The sequence below is a fragment of the Telopea speciosissima genome, chromosome 11, assembly GCF_018873765.1.
Source record: "Telopea speciosissima isolate NSW1024214 ecotype Mountain lineage chromosome 11, Tspe_v1, whole genome shotgun sequence".
Taxonomy (NCBI): Eukaryota; Viridiplantae; Streptophyta; class Magnoliopsida; order Proteales; family Proteaceae; genus Telopea; species Telopea speciosissima.
This window is the reverse complement of record NC_057926.1, coordinates 38100735-38120961: the sequence shown is the minus strand read 5'-3', so window position 1 is coordinate 38120961 and position 20227 is coordinate 38100735. Positions and strand designations below refer to the sequence as shown.

Here is a 20227-nt window from a genome sequence, read left to right as displayed (position 1 = left end):
GGTACAGTCAAGTCTATGGAATTGACTACCAGGAGACATTTGCCCCTGTGGCCAAGCATAATTCAATAAGAGTTCTTTTATCCTTAGCTGCCAACAAAGATTGGCCCTTATATCAGTTGGATGTGAAGAATGCCTTCCGTCATGGTGATTTGGAAGAGGAAGTGTACATGAAAACTCCATCAGGCTTCAAGATGCCCTCAGCTGAAGGGAAAGTGTGTCTCCTTAAGAAGGCTCTATATGGTCTCAAACAGTCACCAAAGGCATGGTTTGAGGGCTTCCGACAGGCCATTCTGAAGAATGGATATTCCCAGAGCCAAGCTGATCATACTCTCTTTACTAAGCAGAGTAATGGTACTATCACAGCTCTCATTGTCTATGTTGATGATATCGTAGTCACAGGAGATGATACAGCTGAGATAGGTAAATTGAAGAGCTACCTGGCACAACAATTTGAGATCAAAGATCTGGGTCCCTTGAAGTACTTCTTAGGAATAGAAGTATCAAGGACCAAGAAAGGGATCAACATATGTCACAGGAGGTTTATTCTTGACCTATTGACAGAGACAGGGATGTTAGGCTGCAAACCAGCTAGCTCTCCTATTGAGCAGAATCACAAACTAGGAGAGGATTGTGGTCCCTCTCTTGTTGATGCAGGGAAGTATCAAAGGCTAGTGGGAAAACTTATCTATCTCTCTATGACTCGGCCAGATATCTCTTACGTAGTGGGAGTTGTCAGTCAATTCATGTATGCTCCCAAGAGTGGCCATTTGGATGCTGTGTATCACATTCTAAGGTATTTGAAGTCCTCTCCAGGGAAAGGATTGTTGTATGCAAGGCACAACCACTTGAGAGTGGAAGGCTTCACAGATGCCGATTGGGCTGGTTCCATTACAGACAGGAGATCTACCTTCGGCTATTGTACCTTTGTGGGAGGTAACTTAGTCACATGGAGGAGCAAGAAACAGCATGTTGTGGCCAGATCTAGTGCCGAGGCAGAATTTAGAGCCATGGCACATGGAGTGTGTGAGGTCATTTGGCTGAAAAGACTTGTTCAAGAACTGGGATTTGACACTGAAGGGCCCATGAGACTGTACTGTGACAACAATGTTGCCATCAGTATTGCCCACAACCCTGTGCAACATGACCGGACTAAGCACATTGAGGTTGATAGGCATTTCATCAAGGAGAAGACAGACTCTGGCTGTATTTGTACTCCTTTTGTGAGGACTGGGGATCAGTTGGCATATATCTTCACCAAAACTCTTGGCTCTCCTTAGTTTAGTTCCTTCCTAAGCAAGCTGGGAATGCATGATATATATTCTCCAGCTTGAGGGGGAATGTTAGAAGTCATGTAATAGGGATAGTTTAGGAACTAATCTATCACTAGTTGCCTTATTATATAATTCTTCTATTTCTTCTTTATTTTTCTTATACCTCCCTAGGGAGGTGGATGTAATTCCTATTAGTGATGATTAAATGAATATATGATGAATGGAGAAGTCTCTCCATTCACAATCGTTACAGCCCAATACACTCTTCTCTCTTGCTATCTTCTTCTTCCGCCAACCTCTTCCGTCTCTCTTCTTATTTCCTAAACCTATATTCCAACTTAGCTTTTTCCCAACTATATAGTCATCATATTGAATCTATCTCACCATTTAATTCTTAGCAAGCCATTTCAGTTGCCAATCGTATTCCCCTTTTTTCTTTTTTAAGAGAAAAATAGAGTGTATGATTAAAGGATTAGAAGAAGGTGAAGGCAGGAGACCTGGCCACCACTTACTATAGACCTTACCAACGACATTAGCTGACACCTTCAACTTAGAGTGACAAAAAATAAAAAATGTTGCTTAGGATCCATGTACTTTAGTACTAGACTATTTCAAAAGGCCCATGGCCATTCATGATGGTCATGTGTACTAGACTTCCAGTGAGTGATAGACCTTGACATTGTTGCTCAAGCCTTCATGGGTAGATCACCTGTTACAAGGAAGGCCCACAAGTGCAGGAGATCTGCAAGAAAGCCTTATGAAAGAAGTTCATACGGAGGAGGCGGGAAACAAACAAGCCCTAAAGGTTTGCTGGTCTCTGTTAAACTCCTAAAATCACCTAAACATGCTCATCAACTATTGCAGATTTCATGTGTAGATCACTAAACATGTCAAGAAGAATGAGATAATGTAAAGGGATCCAGTTATCAATAATACTTCCATAATTGGGTTCATACCCACCAAGAGCATTTAAAAGAGATACTTCTACTATTCTAAACAGCTCATTTTCAAGTACAGCACTTCAAATCGAAGTTCAGTAGTTGTTTAAAAGCAAAAGCACAATAGATCAGAATGTAAAATCCTCAAGCGGAAATCTGAGACATGAAAGAACCACAGTCCCCTTAACCAGTAGCTAGTAGCTACAGTTATGCATGTTGTCTTCCCTTAAAACTCATAAAACCATCTTCCTTTGGAAATGGAATTTTGTTTCCCATTTTATGAGCAGAAGTATAGAATAGACACTGGAACCCAAGTTTGACAAAAAGTTCTTAGAAAGCACTGTTACAACATACCTCACATTTGGTGCATCATTGCTTTATCTTAAAAACTGCTCAAACAAGTGAATCATCATCTGTTTGCCCTAGTTTTCTTAAATTTTTTTTGCCAATCACATATTTCCATGGAGGAACTCTGAAATTAATATTTTTACATTGCAGTGAAGCAAAAGCTACAGATCTTACCAAAAAAAAAAAGCAAAGCTATAGTTAATGTAACATAATAGCAGTGAGAGAATCTGATGCTGTTGCACGCAATGTACTCCTGTGCAACTCAGAATCACTTGTAGATATCCCAAATAAAATTATGAAAGTTTTTTCAGTGTGCATATTGAGCATCTCAGACCATAAATAAAAACAAATGGACCCCCGTTATCATTCATTATGGTACAGAAGCCCACATTATGAGGTTTTAGATAAGATTATTCATAATTGGCGTTTAACAAGAGCCATGTTTTAACAGATTATCTCCTTTACGAGGAGCTTAAACCACAAAGTCTTCATACGTAAGCTTGGCCGAGTCTTGCCTTTTCTCCCCATCAACAAACAAAATGATCCATTTACTGCATCATTCTCAATATTTTTGGCTAAATGCTGCAGCATTACCAAAAGTTTAAATCGCCACTTGCACCTCGATGTACTTGACTGGTCCCTTTAGTGTTCAAAGGATGGACAGAGAGGTGCAATAGTTTTAATCAACTGTGATCAGAACAATACAAATGCTTTATTAACATATAATAGTCAGATATTGAAGTTGATAATACAAGAAATAACAAAAAAGACAAGGGAATGAATAACTCTCTCCCTCTCTCTCGATAAATTATCCTTCAAACCTATGGCACTCCTGATGGCTTTCTTGAAGCCTAGGTGAGTAGGTTCAGAAACTCAATTCAAAACCAGGGTTGCAATAAAGAATAAAAGGTCAGAACTATGAGATATATGATACCTTATAATCAAAAGTTCAGATGCATGCAATATATTGGTCTAAGTTCTGATTTATGTCCAATAATAACTTCACAAAAGATGAACATGATCCAACGGTTGGATCTAGATTTCCAGAAGAGTTCTATTGAGAGTAGAACTATTGATTAGGGCTTCCAGATCAAGGGATTGATCTCAGGTCTTTAGGGAATCAAAACAGTATTGAAGAATGATTAAACAACAATATAACCAAGAAACCACAATAGATCAGAAACCAAATTTAAGAGCAGAGTTATATTCTGACTTGTGGATCTGAATAGTAACCAGTAGCTATAATAGCAAGTTCAAGATCTTAGGAGTATTAACAGAATAAGACTGTTGAATCTTTATCAAAATCAGATTTTGAAAGCTGAAATCAAGGATGCTAATTCTGAATATATATTCTGACCTGAAAAACTTAATTCAAAGAGTTTTAGTTCCAGAAGGAACCGACAAAACAAACCACAGATTGGATTTTAAAACAAAAAACAGAAACATAAGAACTGTGACTGTAGAATAAAACCAGATCTGAATACCCTGTGAAATCCGAGGGAATAATAACAGATTCAATCCAATAACATACACAGGAAAAATAAGATTAATCCCTGACCTGTTCGAAGAAACTAACAGTCAAGTAGAAGAGTAGAAGAAGATATGAGGAACAAGGCCCCTGGAACTCCTATCAATAGGAGACGAGCTTCATCCGGCTGCCTTGCTTGAGGAATAGTTTCACGAAAATGGAGATGAACTGGAATAATGTCTGATCTTGTTTCTGGATTGAGTGGAAAAAGATATATGAAGTTTGTTCTGTTCCTCTGTGCAAGGCAGCTCTTTCTATAGAGATCGGGGGGGGGGGGGGGGTGCATAGCACAATTCTTCTTGGAGGAGGGTTGGTTTGCCATTCGACGTCGGTGTGTTAAGTATTTAGCGATCCACGATTCGTTGGGCGCTTCGGGGCCCTGTCAGTCGGCTTGCCAATCAACTGACCCACTTTCCTGAGTCAACAGGGGAACTACCCCTATTCCGACTTTGAACAGGATTTTTTCTTTCTAGCATGTTCGTTTTGGCCTCACATACTAAAAGGATTTTGATCGCCACATTGGAACTACCTACCATGAACCTTCTACCCTGAAATCCCACCCTTCAGAGTCCATAGGAGGTTGCGGGATGGGAACTATTGGGGCAACACCCTACCAAACTACCAAGGGGAAGGGGAAATCGCAGTAGGCAAAATCGATACAAGTAGCCTAAACAGCAAGCATCCGACATCTCCGGCCGAACAGTTAGGCAAGACTACGGCACCTGGGGATATGATCTGAGATTCTCACTCAAGCCTCAATCAGCATCCCACTGATCAACCTAGCATCTCACCAGGCAACAAGTCAACAACTGCATCCCACAGCCAGCAATCTGAATCCCACAGAGCATGTTGGAAGAACCAAGCTTTATTCAAAATATAAAGGGTAAATTATACTGCGACCCCCTGAGTTTTGTCCTAAATACACTGCGACCCCATGTTTCTAAATCATACACCCGGACCCCCTGAGTTTAGGTTAGTTGTTACAGTCAGACCCACTCCGTTAGAGCATTCCTGTTAGATGTTACGGTGTTGGTAATTGATGCCTTAAAATGTCTAATATACCCCTAATGGGGTGTGAGCTCTCCATTTTGCCCTAGCCCTAACTTCACACCCCCTTCCCCTACTACTTGAATCAGTCGTGGTTTAGGGTTCTGGCGATCTTCAACTCATCCTCTGCTACTCAAATCAGGACAAGGAAGATGTATTTTAGGGTTCTAAAGATGGCGATCTGCTGAAGCCATCTTCAACTCCATCCCCTGCCTGCTACATGAACCTTTTTCTTGGTAATGAAGCAAACAGAGGATTTCGACCTTAGAAAGAGAGAGAAAGTGAGCATAAAAAGCCCACATGTCTCCGATCAACTCTCAATCTCTCTCACTTCCCCATTTTCTCAATACCTCCACCTTGTGAAAAATGTTCAATCCGGCCTTTCTCCTCTTCGTCCTATTCTTCGTTGTCTCAAGTGCCGAATCCATCATCACTCCACAATCTCAGGAGTTCAAATCTTTCAAGATCCAAAACACACAACCAAGGTACGCTTAAAATTTCTTCCCATTTCTTTAGTTTAATGTTTAAGAAGAAGAAGAAGAAGAACCAATTGGCATTCTGTTATTCAACTTTTCCACATTTTTTGTTTTCCCTTTCTGGGTCTCCAGAGTCAGACCACGAGGAGCAGCTGTTCATACATGGTGACCATAAAAACGAGCTGCTCATCAGTAAGATCACCCGAGAAAGAATCAGCCTCTCATTCGGCGATGCTTATGGTAACCAGATCTGCATCGATCAGTTCTTCAAATTTTTATTATTTGTTCTCTTCAAATTATTTAATGGGTAAAATTCCATATTCTCAAAGGAAAGGAATATGTCTCTATTTTGATATCGATCTGAATCATCTGGATTAGGTTTATGCGCCAAGGCTGGACGACCCATCATCTCGGATGTTCGAGAAATGCTCGACAGATATGTTTCAGATAAGAGGGCCCTGTAACTACCAGATCTGTTATCTCTATCTGCTAAGATCCGGTTATGATGGTTGGAAGTCGGAGACAGTGAAGGTGTATGGGCCTTCTAAGGTTTCCTTCTATTACAACATCTTCATTTTGTTTTTGGTAGAAATTACAACACCTTCATTAAAGAGTGTTTGAATGGGTTCTTTAATAAATGTTAGAAGGGCAAAGATGGCATTTACATTTTATGCTTAACACCGTCCACTTAAAGGGGTCCAAGTGTATAATTTAAAAACACAGGGGGTCGCAGTGTATTTAGGACAAAACTCAAGGGATCGCAGTGTAATTTACCCAAATATAAATCATGGGGTACGCTTACTGATCGTGTCATTCTACAGATCAAATATAAACCTAACTAAACATTAGGATAGTGGCAAGCAAGGATATCGAACACTCAGGGAACTAAAGGCTAAATTGCAAAGAGTTAAATGAAGATTAAGATCAAACTAAAATCACCTAAATTAAATAAACTAAGGCAAGCAATATTAACTAATTAGAACAAATCAAAGATGATGAGAAGGGACCGTTTTCAGGTTGAATCAACTCTAACTTAGGTTAATTGTTCACTCTCTCTCATATTCGGCTCATAGTGACTACAAGCCCCATGAAAGCCACAGAATATAGGGCCCCTCCTAGGTATACGGTATCTTGGCGAAATTGCCGTCCGAACGCTACAATGAATCGAAAGTTCAAGGAACTCGGGTACATCCAATCCACTCAGGTACATCATATCATTGGTACAACCACATAATTCAATTAAAAACCATTGCTTGGTAGATTACTCTGAATCACAGAATCAAACTAACCTAACTAGATGTTATCGAGATTGCACAAAAATTAGTGGAATGCCTAAGTCTAAATCCAAGCAATCAACATGAAAGAAAGAGAACAATTAAACCCTTTATTAGAGAATCATCTTCCCAAAACAGTATGAAAGATTAGTTACCCATAGAGAATGAAATAACTAAAGCAAGGTTAGGGATACAATCCATGAGAATTAAAGAAAGATGAAGATGAAAACAAATGGCAGCGGTGCAGATGAATCTCGAACGAATGATGAAAGTGGTGGCCGGCGATGGTGATGCTCTTCTCTTCTTCTTCTTCTTCACGTCCCTTCTCCCCCGTCCACCTCTCCCTGCGATCCCCCTTCCCCTTTTAATTCTCATCGACCTCCCAAAATTCTACCCGAATATTCCCCTAAAAAGATCTCCACGCCAAAACTGCCCATCTCACTCTCTCTCTCACCTCAACTCTCAATCTCCTATTCGGTTTCCAAACTCTCGGTTGTGAGAGACGAGAGAAATTAGGGAGAGAGATTGAGGTAGTTATATAAAAAACTGTAAATATATATTTTTCTCTCTTTTTGTTTTTCACACTTTCCAACTTTGCCATATTCGGATATACCAGCCTGCCCCAGCCTCGGATGGAATCCACCCAAGAATAGAAGCTGCTCCAATTAAAATTGCGAACGTAATGAGCCCAATATTCACTATGTTCCGGACAAGTCCTGATTTGGAAAAATTACCATTATGCCCCTTCAAGGAAACTTCTCTGCACCAGGCCGAACCTAATTGACGCCTAAAGCAGTCCACTTAGCTCTAATAATTTGGGTTCCGCCGATTACCTGTAATCACATCAAATATAGTAAAAAGTGTACTCAATTACTCAAGAATGTGAAATTAAAATCACAAATTAATTACATTATTTCATGCACAATTACGACCCGATCATACTCCCCAACTTAACCTTTTGCTCGTCCTCGAGTGAAAGAGAATAAAGGAAATAACTGACTCGACTCTCTGGTTCATAAACAGTCTATCTACATAGGATGCATTCAAAGAGATAATGACAGTTTACTATTGCACATCAACTCATAGAATGTTTGGCTCATGTGAACACAAGAGCTAAGCAATGAACGAAGACTTCTCCTAGGCCATCAAGCTCTCACTTTCTGCTTTTTCAACCCATTGGTTCACCATGAATTGTGACATCTAAACCTTTTACAAACGCACATGCTAGCTCGTGGAACACCTCTAATGTAGTCCTAGGTAGGAGTAATCCCACTAGGAGCCAGGGTAATGGGGTCACACACAAGGGCTGGCTGATTGGGTTAAGGTTTACTAATTTAGGGCAAAACTACAGTTAGGGTTGGATATTGAGAAAGGGGTTTATAGGGTATTAATGGGCAGGTCTAGAGGGCTATTATGGTATAAAAAGGTTAGGGTTTGGATGAGTATTGAAATTCTGCAATTTGGGGCAGAATTGAATTTAGGGTTGGCTCGTGGAACACCTCTAATGTAGACCTAGGTAGGAGTAATCCCACTAGGAGCCAGGGTAATGGGGTCACACACAAGGGCTGGCCGATTGGGTTAAGGTTTACTAATTTAGGGCAAAACTACGGTTAGGGTTGGATATTGAGAAAGGGGTTTATAGGGTATTAATGGGCAGGTCTAGAGGGCTATTATGGTATAAAAAGGTTAGGGTTTGGATGAGTATTGAAATTCTGCAATTTTGGGCAGAATTGAATTTAGGGTTTTGATGGACAGATTGGGCTGCAACTGAGATCGAGTGGAGGGATAAGGCCGGACAGATTTTAGAGTGAGGCTAGGGTTATGGGAATCGATTAGGATTAATGGAGGAATGGGGCTGTGAGTGATTCAGGGTTAAGGAACTCAAATAAAATAAAAAGGGGGGTGCTAAGGCTGGCTGTAGAAGGTTAGGGGAAAAAGGGAATAACTAAATTAACAAACAACTCACCGGATCTGCAAATCTGCAGTAGCAGCAAGTTGAGGAAGCTTGATTGAAGAAGAAGAAGGACCTCCCGATCTACAAGATGCAAGGAGTCGCCGGAATCCACCAGCCCTCACCTTGATATTGCTCACAAGGCACACTCACGATGGAGCAAAGGTAGCAACAAAGGCAGCAAGCATAAAGCTGAGTTTTTATTAATCAAAATTCGTATGTAATGCTGGCCTCCCTTACAAACTTATATAAAAGACTCAAAAATAGACTTAGACACTAAAAAGGAATGGCCTAATCCTATCCCTAACCTATTAGGTAACTTAAACTAACTAGGAAACTAAAATACTAAAAGAAATAGACTCAAAACATGGCTGGACTTATAGAGTCCTAATCCAGCCCAACTTACATCACATGACCACTTAAATTGAACCAATTGGATGCAACCAATTTGAACCGGTTTAATTAAAAAACATAAAAATAAACTAAGTATTGGGCTAATCCCGTATGCAACCTATATACCCATATTTTAGGCCCATAAAAGTGGCCTATTACATTAGAAACCCATGGGATCAAAGGCCCAACATGTATGTAACCCAACCCTAGACTTATTCCCAATGAAACAAGCCCTATTTGGTGATGAATCTGCATCAACCTCATAATCAATGTAGCTTACTTATTTTTCTCTTCTTTTTTTTTTTTTTTCCGAAAGAAATTACGTAATTCTTAGATCCGTGCAATGTTCTGGCCTTTTAAGCTTTCTAGAAGGCTCATGTAACGAGCTTTAAGCCAACCACTCCCAAGCCAGATGACTTTAGGGGATTGAGTGTATAACACTCCTCAGGCTTACTCACTCGAACCAAAAAGGTTACAAGCCCGAACTGGATTCAAAAATATTAGTAATAATAACCTAAATGGGCACTCCAACCGTTTTACGCGAGCCTCCGAGCTTGTGGCCTAGATGCCCCAGTTACAAAGATGAAGCAGCAGAACTAAACTCTCATGAAATTTGGTTTTTTTTTTTGTGTGGAGGATGCAAACACGATTAAGCAATGGTCTGCCTAACATTCAAAATATCACAAACCAGGTAGACCTATGTGTTTAGAAGCATTAAGCAAGATCACAAATGACAGTCGGAGAAATAACGGTTCAATACTTAACACTGTGTTGAATTAAGTTTCTCACCACCTAGAATCAAATGCACTGTAAAGTAAAAGTATCATTATAAAAATGAGTGCATGAAAATTTTTCAAGAATGTAGATGAATCAAAGAGTCATATACAAAAAATATCTCAAAATCCTCCCTCCCCAACTTAAACGGCATTGTCCCCTATGACGATTAGAAATAACAGAAAGAGAAAAATATGGGAAAACAAAGATGAGGAACGAAACCACCTGGGGTGTGGGTGTACAGCAACGAGGGAGATCACTGGAGATAACAGCACCGTGAGAATTGAGCTCTGCTACGGGAGATGGCTCTACAAAATAAATCGAAAAACACCAAACCACATAAAAAGGAACACAACAAACGCTGTAAATAAAGGAACCGTGGGCTGCCTCCCAAGCGCTAAGTTTTACGTCTTCAGCCAAACGACAGTAAATCTTAGGGTAGTCCATCAGAAGCATGATTATAATCCACATCCACTAGGTCTAAAGACTCAATTAATTGGCCATCAGCAAGGCCATCAACATAGGGTTTCAGTCTTTGACCGTTAACCTTAAAAGTGTTCCCGTTCTGTGGATTTCTTATCTTAATAACGCCATAAGGTGCAACAGATACAGCCACAAAAGGCCTATCCCACCGAGATCTCAATTTCCCTGGGAATAAACGCAATTTAGAATTAAAGAGCCAAACACGCTAATTAGGCTCAAAGGACTTCTGAACTATGTGTTTATCATGAAACGCCTTAGTTCGGTCCTCATAGATGCGTGAGCTCTCATAGGCATCATTGTGCAACGCCTCCAATTCAGATAGCTGGAGATGGCGAGTGGAACCAGCCGGAGTCATATCAAAATTAAATGTCTTTATGGCCCAATATGCTCGGTGTTCCAACTCAATCGGAAGATGATAGGCCTTACCGAAAACTAATTGGTATGGAGACATACCTATAGGAGTTTTATATGCAGTTCGGTAAGCCCACAAAGCATCAGTCAGCCGAGTAGACCAGTCCTTACGGTCCGGCCTAACTGTCTTCTCCAATATCTGTTTTATCTCTCGATTCGATACCTCCACCTGACCAGATGTCCGACATCTGAAGAAGTACTCTATTACCCACAAAGTGGCCACCCCTTATCATCCCTGCACATCCGATCGTGGAGTTATCGAACCGAGAGATAAAACGGATATTGAGAAGACAGCTAGACCGCACCGTAAGGACCGGTCCGCTGGCCGATCGATGCTTTGTGGGCTTACCGAACTGCATATAAAACTCCTATAGGTATGTCTCCATACCTATTAGTTTTCGGTAAGGCCTGTCATCTTCCGGTTAAGTTGGAACACCGAGCATATTGGGCCATAAAGACATTTAATTTTGATATGACTCAGGCTGGTTCCACTCAACGTCTCCAGCTATCTGAATTAAAGGAGTTGCGCAATGATGCCTATGAGAGTTCACGCATCTATAAGGACCGAACTAAGGCGTTTCATGATAAACACATAGTTCGGAAGTCCTTTGAGCCTAATCAACGTGTTTGGCTCTTTAATACTAAATTGCGTTTATTCCCAGGGAAATTGAGATCTCGGTGGGATGGGCCTTTTGTGGTTGTATCTGTTGCACCTCATGGTGCTATTGAGATAAGAAATCCACAGAACGGGAACACTTTTAAGGTTAACGGTCAAAGACTGAAACCCTATGTTGATGGCCAATTAATTGAGTCTTTAGACCTAGTGGATGTAGATTATGATCATGCTTCTGATGGACTACCCTGAGCTTTACTGTCGTCTGGCTGAAGACGTAAAACTTAGCACTCTTGGGAGGCAGCCCACGTTTCCTTTATTTACAGCGTTTGTTGTTTTCCTTTTTACGTGGTTTGGTGTTTTTCGATTTATGTTGTAGAGCCATCTCCCGTAGCAGAGTTCAATTCTCATGGTGATGTTATCTCCAGTGATCTCCCTCGTTGCCGTGCACCCACACCCCAGGTGGTTTCGTTCCTCATCCTTTGTTTTCCCATATTTTTCTCTTTCTGTTGTTTCTAGTCGTCATTGGGGGCAATGCCGTTTAAGTTGGGGAGGGAGGATTTTGAGATATTTTCTGCATATGACTCTAATTCATCAATATTCTTGAAAAATTTTCACGCACTCATTTTTATAATGATACTTTTACTTTACAGTGCATTGGATTCTAGGTGGTGAGAAACTTAATTCAACACAGTGTTAAGTATTGAACCGTTATTTCTCCGACTGTCAATTGTGATCTTGCTTAATGCTTCTAAACATATAGGTCTACCCGGTTTGTGATATTTTGAATGTTTAGGCAGATCACTGCTTAATTGTGTTTGCATCCTCCACACCAAAAAAAAAAAACCAAAATTCATGAGAGTTTAGTTCTGCTGCTTCATCTTAGTAACCGGGGCATCTAGGCCACAAGCCCGGAGTCTCGCGTAAAACGGTTGGAGTGCCCATTTAGGTTATTATTACTAATATTCTTGAATCCAGTTCGGGCTTGTAGCCTTTTTGGTTCGAGTGAGTAAGCCTGAGGAGTGTTATACACTTAATCCCCTAAAGTCATCTGCTTGGGAGTGGTTGGCTTAAAACTCGTTACAGGAGCCTTCTAGAAAGCTTAAAAGGCCGGAACATTGCACGGATCTAAGAATCACGTAATTTCTTTCGAAAAAAAAAAAGAGAGAAAAATAAGTGAGCTACATTGATTATGAGGTGTTCCACGAGCTAGCATGCGCATTTGTAAAAGGTTTAGATGTCACAATTCATGGTGAACCAATGGGTTGAAAAAGCAGAACGTGAGAGGTTGATGGCTTAAGAGAAGTCTTCGTTCATTGCTTAGCTCTTGTGTTCACATGAGCCAAACATCCTATGAGTTGATGTGCAATAATAAACTGTCATTATCTCTTTGAATATATCCTATGTAGATAGACTGTTTATGAACCAGAGAGTCGAGTCCGTTATTTTCTTTATTCTCTTTTACTCGAGGACGAGCAAAAAGTTAAGTTGGGGAGTGTGATCGGGTCGTAATTGTGCATGAAATAATGTGATTAATTTGCGATTTTAATTTCACATTCTTGAGTAATTCAGTACACTTTACTATATTTGATGTGATTACAGGTAATCGGCGGAACCCAAATTATTAGAGCCAGGTGGACCACTTTAGGCGTCAATCGGGTTCGGTCGGGTGCGGAGAAGTTTCCTTGAAGGGGCATAAATGGTAATTTTGCCAAATCAGGACTTTTCCGGCACATAGTGAATATTGGGCTCATTACGTCCACAATTTTAATTGGAGCAGCTTCTATTCTTGGATGGATTCCATCCGAGGTTGGGGCAGGCAGGTACAGCCGAAAATCCGAATATGGCAAAGTTGGAAAGTGTGAAAAACAAAAAGAGAAAAAAAATATATATTTACAGTTTTTGATATAACTACCTCAATCTTTCTCCCTAATTTCTCTCGTCTCTCACAACCGAGAGTTTGGAAACCGAATAGGAGATTGAGAGTTGAGGTGAGAGAGAGAGGGAGAGATGGGCAGTTTTGGCGTGGAGATCTTTTTAGGGGAATATTCGGGTAGAATTTTGGGAGGTCGATAAGAATTAAAAGGGGAAGGGGGATCGCAGGGAGAGGTGGACGGTTGTGGGGAGAAGGGACGTGAAGAAAAAGAAGAGAAGAGCATCACCATTGCCGGCCACCACTTTCAACATTCGTTCGAGATTCATCTCCACCGTTGCCATTCGTTTTCATCTTCATCTTTCTTTAATTCTCATGGCTTGTATCCCTAACCTTGCTTTAGTTATTTCATTCTCTATGGGTAACTAATCTTTCATACTGTTTTGGGAAGATGATTCTCTAATAAAGGGTTTAATTGTTCTCTTTCTTTCATGTTGATTGCTTGGATTTAGACTTAGGCATTCCACTAATTTTTGTGCAATCTCGATAACATCTAGTTAGGTTAGTTTGATTCTGTGATTCAAAGTAATCTACCAAGCAATAGTTTTTAATTGAATTATGTAGCTGTACCAATGATATGGTATACCTAAGTGGATTGGATGTACCCGAGTTCCTTGAACTTTCGATTCATTGTAGCGTTCGGACGGCAATTTCGCCAAGATACCGTATACCTAGGAGGGGCCCTATATTCTGTGGCTTTCATGGGGCTTGTAGTCACCATGATCCGAATATGAGAGAGAGTGAACAATTAACCTGAGTTAGAGTTGATTCAACCTGAAAACAGTCCCTTCTCATCATCTTAGATTCGTTCTAATTAGTTAATATTGCTTGCCTTAGTTTATTTAATTTAGGTGATTTTAGTTTAATCTTAATCTTCATTTAACTCTTTGCAATTTAGCCTTTAGTTCCCTAAGTGTTTGATATCCTTGCTTGCCACTATCCTAGTGTTTAGTTAGGTTTATATTTGATCCGTAGAACGACACGATCATCTACCCTTATCTTCACTAACACATTCAGATAAAATAAAACTCTAACGAAGAAATAACATTAAATAAAACTCTATCTACTACCACTATTAAACCAGAACAAGAAAACTGGTTTAATGATGAACCGCCAGCTGAGTTAAGAACTGAGTTAACTCGGTAATAGCTCTATGTTAACAACTGAGTTACTGAGTCAAGTGCCTCAAGTTCTTCTTTTTCCTTTTGATATTGTTGACTTTTGAGTATCTTCCTTGCTGATCAACTCTCCCCAGCTTAAAAGCATTCGTCTCCAATGAATGGAGAGGGGACATGTAGTGCTCATACAACTCTGGATTGAGAGGCTTGAACTCGTCTGCATGTGTCCATGTGCATACAATTCTTGGACAGCCTTCCATTTGACAAGGAAAGAATGGTAACCACCTCCCTTCTGAGTGACACTATACTTTTCATCCACAATATCTTCTATCTCATCTTCAACGGAGGTAAACTAAGTCAGCCGTAAAGTATGCTCTGTAGCTCCCTCATCCGAATGGTTGACCAGCATAGTTATCAAGGCGTCGCCTTGGGCACCTAGGCGGGCTCCTTGCTGCTATGGCGGTGTCGCCTTGATTTTTGACCCTCTAAACTGCCATGGTCACCTTCCCGCCTTGATAACTATGGTTGACCCAAACAGATCATACGATCGGCCACATTGAAGATGTTGCTTATGGCCATGTCAGCAGGAAAGTCAAGCACATAAGCATTTGGTCCAACCTTTTTAAGGACCTTATAAGGGCCCATTTTCCGTGAGTGGAGCTTTGTATTGGTGCCAGAAGGAATCCTCAGAGTAATACGAACCATCACCATGCTGATACTCCACAAAACAGAAATGATCAGTCATAGCTTATAAGGGCCCATTTTTTTGCTTTATCGTATAACAGGGTAATTTAGTGATTTATGGTATCTAAGCTATTAGAATCTTATAGGAGTTGATTAGGCTAGTTAAGTGTTGGAAGTTTCTATTTGGACTATTAGTAGATGTAGAGAGTCATAGTTTGAGTAATATTTATATTTTTTCAGTCTGTAATAGGAGCTATATCCCTGCCCCCAAGAAATGATTTGAGTTATGGAGAAATAGAAGCTTGAATTGCTTGGCTGTTAGCTGGATAATAAACTCAGTTGATTACTCGTTTCCTTCTCTCTAGCACTCTACTATTGATTTCAATACCCAGTCCAGAAACTTTTATTCATGTCAATCTTATTCTTATCAGTTGATAGCCTCTAGTTCTATTCAGTCTTGCTTACCAATATTTCCCATGTTAATCTACTATCGATTTCTGTTTTCCTATTCAAATGCTGCCACCTGCCTGGAACCCCAATAAACTATATTCAGGGGGTAAAAAATAAAAAATAGACAAAGGTTCTGGAACACGAAGAACCCCAATATAACCGAAGTATCTAATTAGTCACAAATTTTCATGGGAACCCAAAAATTAACTTAAAATTTAAACAACTTTCAATCAACAAAGTACAAACCAAACTTAAAACCTGTTCAAACCTCATAAGTTTAGCCTACGATTAGAGATAAAAATCACTGCAAATGGATGTCACATGCAGGCCCCGAACACCAAAAGAGTCAAAAAAAAAAAAAAAAAAACCCCAATGAATCTGCTGGGAAGCTTGGAAAGGATGCTCTGCATCATGCCATCAGGGTAATGGACAAACTAAATACACTGAATACATGAAAGCTCACATTACTTCATCATATTTCTGAATGCCAGACAAAAGAATGTAAGAAAAGACTGACCTTAAGCTGAAATGTTATTGATTCTTCTTCAACTTTGAAGTGGAAGATGCTGATTGAATATCAGGACTGGAGGTTCTAATAATGAAAAGAAGTGTTTCCATGAGCATACCAAAGACCAATCCAAGGACACCTCCAGCAGCGTTCTACAAATTCAAGACAAAAGCACCACCCACATTCAATCATCAATTCTGCCACGATATGGAGGGGGAGATTGAAGTCTACAAATGTCTAACAGTTTAACATGGAGTTTTGAAGTTACCATCACGGGGCTGTGATTAAACATAGCTCTGAATGCAGCATATCCAACCAAATACCCAGTAAACATTGTCAGTGCGACATGTAGACCTGCGAAGTTTTAAGGTCCCTCATCATGTTTCATTTCATTGAAGAACTATCCTAAATATACAAAGAATAAAGATCTTCACAAGCACAGAAAACACAACTTGATTCACAAACTTGTGGGGAAAAGTAAAATTCTTCAATTGATACTAGCAACATTTCAGGTTTATGCACACATGGTTCAACTTCAAATAAATTAACAAATGAAAACCATCATAAACTAGGAGAACCAGATCCTCACCAAACCCTAACTGATCTTTGTAAGATGAGAAAGGTTCATCGGTATCCTTCTTTGGTGTTATATCTTTGACAAGTTCTTTATATGCATTTCGTTCTGCCAAATCTTCAAGCTTCTTCAGTCTAGCTTTTAACTCCTCGCTCTGGAGTTGCAGAAAAATCTCATGAATAGTAAAAAAAGGAACTACCAATTTAGAACTACAAACAGAGTTAGATATCAGAAAGCGTAGGATTTGTATTCTGTTTACACAATCTCATGTTACCTTCTCCCTAGGTTTAGGGCTGGAAAAGACAAAATCAGAACCAGAGAAGAGATGGAGAAGCTTCGGCCTGGTGGCAGAGGGGGATGCAAACCAGAGAAGTCTGAGGGATTTGTATGGAATGGAGGACTCGGACAAGAGGTTGGAAGCAGTTTGTCGAAGGTCGTCAGAGAGACTTGGATCTTCCGAGACCGAGCGAAGGTAAGAATGGATTGTTTCATTGCTGGATACTACAAGGCCACTGCAGTTCAAACTGCCATCCATCATGTTTTTCTTGTTCTCACGAAACATGGTCCTACACAATAACAAAAATTAGTAAATTAGAACTAGACGATCCACAACCATACCTTGAATCCTTTAAAAGTATGCTTGTTTGAGGGTTTGGATTTGGGGATTAATTTTCCAAATCTATGGAAATAAATTCAGGAAATCAGCTTTTCCGTGCACTTTGAGATGGGAGGATTTGAAATCCACAGCTATGTTTGGTATGAATTCCCATTATGAGAATGTTGCAGAATGCATTCTTAACCGAGAATGAGAATGTTTGCATACATATTAGACTAAAGTGCACTATACTGATTGTAAAATGCTCACACCTCCTAAGCATTTCATCAAACAACTCATGGGCAAAATCTTCAATGTTGGGAAATTTTCAAGGATGCTCCAAAGGAAAATGCAAGATAAAAAACACAAAGAAAGGCAAGACAGGATCTGCATTGATTACACAAATACAAGGACAAATAAATAAAATGAATCCAAATAAAAATTCCCAAAAAATGGGTTTGCCAAACGTCATTTCTAACGAATCTAACCCCAACATTAACATTAGCTTCTTTTTTTTTTGGTGAATATAACATTAGCTTAAACAGAACCTTGCTTACCTTTTTTTTTTTCTTATACAAATCGCTTAAACAGAAATCCCAGAACTTGAAGTAGCACTCAACGCAGAGAAAGGAATCAACATATCATTTTTCTTTCAACGTTTGCCTTGTTATTCAATCTTCTTTTTGAGTTCTGTTGTTGAAAGAAGAAGAGAATTAAAGCATTAACTAACCAGTGCAATCTTGTGATGTTAATTCTGTAGAGATATGGTGGAATACCATAAGAGAACTTCATGTACTCAACTTAAAAAAAAAAAAGGAGCTCAATGAGGTAAAACTAGAAAAATCAGATTGAAACGAGAGATGTGATTCAAAAAATTGAAAGATACAATATTGAAGAATGTTCAACCAAAAGCCCTAACTCTCATCTTTCTTCGTGCAAGAGAAAAAGAGGATGGGGGAACAGTAGTGTCCCAATTGTATTCAAATCATACTTGGAGTAATAGACAGTGTTGAACCATAGGTTCATGTTTCATGTTTTGGTGATGAACACAGGTGGACAAATGGTTCATGGGATTTCTAATATTCGTATGAGCCTTATAAGTACTAATAAATCCCAAGCTCTGAAGAAGCTTCAACAAAAGGAGATAAAGATCAGAAATACCAGTTAAGGAAAGGAAACCAGAGAAAAAAAACACTGATGATAGGAAGAAGGAAAACGATTAGTGAACTTGAAATTACCCGTTTTGACAACGGGGAAAGTCTTATTCCATTCCTGGCGGAATTTTTGGGCTTGCAACAATCGGAGTCGACGATAGTGATACGATTCAATCAATTTATCACTGCTAACAACTAGAGGATCGAAGGACAAATAAAACCTAAAACTCCCCTCTACGAAAAGGAGATAAAGAACAGTTTCAGAGAGAGATGGAATTTACCGTTACATGGTATCGGTGATTGAAGGTGGTCGTTGACGAAGGAAATGAATGATGTGCGTTTTAACCGGTTGCAGCTTTTGTGATGATAAAGTGTCGAAAAGACCATTTTACCCTTACCATTAATTGGCGTAGGACCGTAGGTCCTACTAAATAGGATGAAATTTTGCTGCTACAATGGTTTTTTTTTTCTTTTTTTTTGGGTTAAAAGGAGCTTATATTTAATAGAAGTATAGAAATTACATTTTGTAGTATGTCATACCCGACGCATCATTCCTTATTAAATTGGAAAGTGCCTCAGGTAGACAACTTATACTTAAATCTAAAACATGTACACAACGAGCAAACCCCGCCAAAAAGTCAACACAATTATTGATCTCCCTAACATGATGAATGATGCTATAGCTGCGAAAACCATTGCGTAACTCACATATCTCCTCTAACAGCCAAAGTACATCCCACCGGGCTTGAAAGGCTCCTACAACAAGTTGATCCTTTGCTGCCCAATCCCACACAACCCTCCGTCTACCCCTAGTAATCCAAGCAGCTATGTTCATCATTACAGAGAGGGGGGTGGGTTAAGCACCGCGTTCCTGCGGTCCGGACTATGCTCACGCACACGAGGAACATCAACACTCTCAACATCCGCAGCTACAATGCCATTATGTTGCAATGGAGCAAATCTATTCACACTGGATGACTGTCCTTCACCCTTCACAATCGGTCTATTACCCAAGTCTATTACAGGAGTTTTTGTAACACTGGTCACTGCATCTCCTCGCAAACGAACTACAGCCCAATCCACAGCACGCTCCACTAGATCTAAAGGATTGGTAGCATGGGTCCGCTCACACACGTTACTACCACCACGCTGTTCCTTAGGTGCAATTGTGATAACTCCCTTATTCTTTCAACTTATGTCCATTGGTTTCTTCAAGGATGAAACATCTATCTTAACTCTTGTTACATCATTATCCACATCACAAATAACCATTGAATTCGAAATTCTTCTCTGCCCTGCAGTTGTAACCCCCTTCATTGGTGGTCCAGATGGCACTTCCATATCCATGCTGGAAGTTATACCATGACCAACTGCTTTCGCAATCGTCGACACCGTAGGCGGCACCATCGGCGTTGAGGCAGATTCCAACAGCACAGGCCTCTTACCTCTTCCCCGTCGCCGGCCAGCCGGTTTTCATTCTTCCTCAGTTTGCATACCCTCCCCTTGCACTGCATCTGAAGATCGATCACAATTCATCTTGGCTACTGAGCACTCCTTCTCCACATGGCCGAACAGCTTATAGGTACTACATAATGGTGGAACCCAGTCGTAGTGAACCGACTGTTCAACCAAAGATCCATCTTTCATTGCTATACAGATAGTACCTGGTAAACCATCCACAGCAGCGATAGACACACAACATCT

The 20227-nt window shown here is 40.0% G+C and overlaps 1 protein-coding gene across 4 annotated transcripts; it reads right to left on the bottom strand.

The window, feature by feature from the left end:
- Window positions 1-2788: 2788 nt before the first annotated feature.
- LOC122646910 lies at window positions 2789-17340 on the bottom strand. 4 transcript variants are annotated; one of them, XM_043840546.1, is made up of 5 exons: window positions 17049-17340; window positions 16790-16928; window positions 16469-16554; window positions 16206-16352; window positions 2789-3197 (listed from the first exon to the last, which is right to left on the bottom strand). In XM_043840546.1, exons 1-4 carry the CDS (start codon window positions 17334-17336, stop codon window positions 16224-16226), a joined length of 642 nt encoding a protein of 213 aa, XP_043696481.1. In that variant the 5' UTR covers window positions 17337-17340; the 3' UTR covers window positions 2789-3197; window positions 16206-16223. The 4 variants fall into 4 exon arrangements, with proteins under 4 accessions (XP_043696481.1, XP_043696480.1, XP_043696482.1 ...); XM_043840545.1 differs by having other exon boundaries at window positions 2789-3246; window positions 16209-16352; XM_043840547.1 differs by lacking the exon at window positions 2789-3197 and adding an exon at window positions 4615-4625 and having other exon boundaries at window positions 16210-16352.
- Window positions 17341-20227: the final 2887 nt, after the last annotated feature.

Coding starts and splice junctions, on each gene's coding strand:
- LOC122646910 (XM_043840546.1), bottom strand. CDS start 17,336: ATGTTTCGTGAGAACAAGAAAAACATGATGGATGGCAGTTTGAACTGC. Junction 16,929..17,048: donor GCCCTAAACCTAGGGAGAAG/GTAACATGAGAT, acceptor CTGCAACTCCAG/AGCGAGGAGTTAAAAGCTAG. Junction 16,555..16,789: donor CAAAGATCAGTTAGGGTTTG/GTGAGGATCTGG, acceptor AAAACTTCGCAG/GTCTACATGTCGCACTGACA.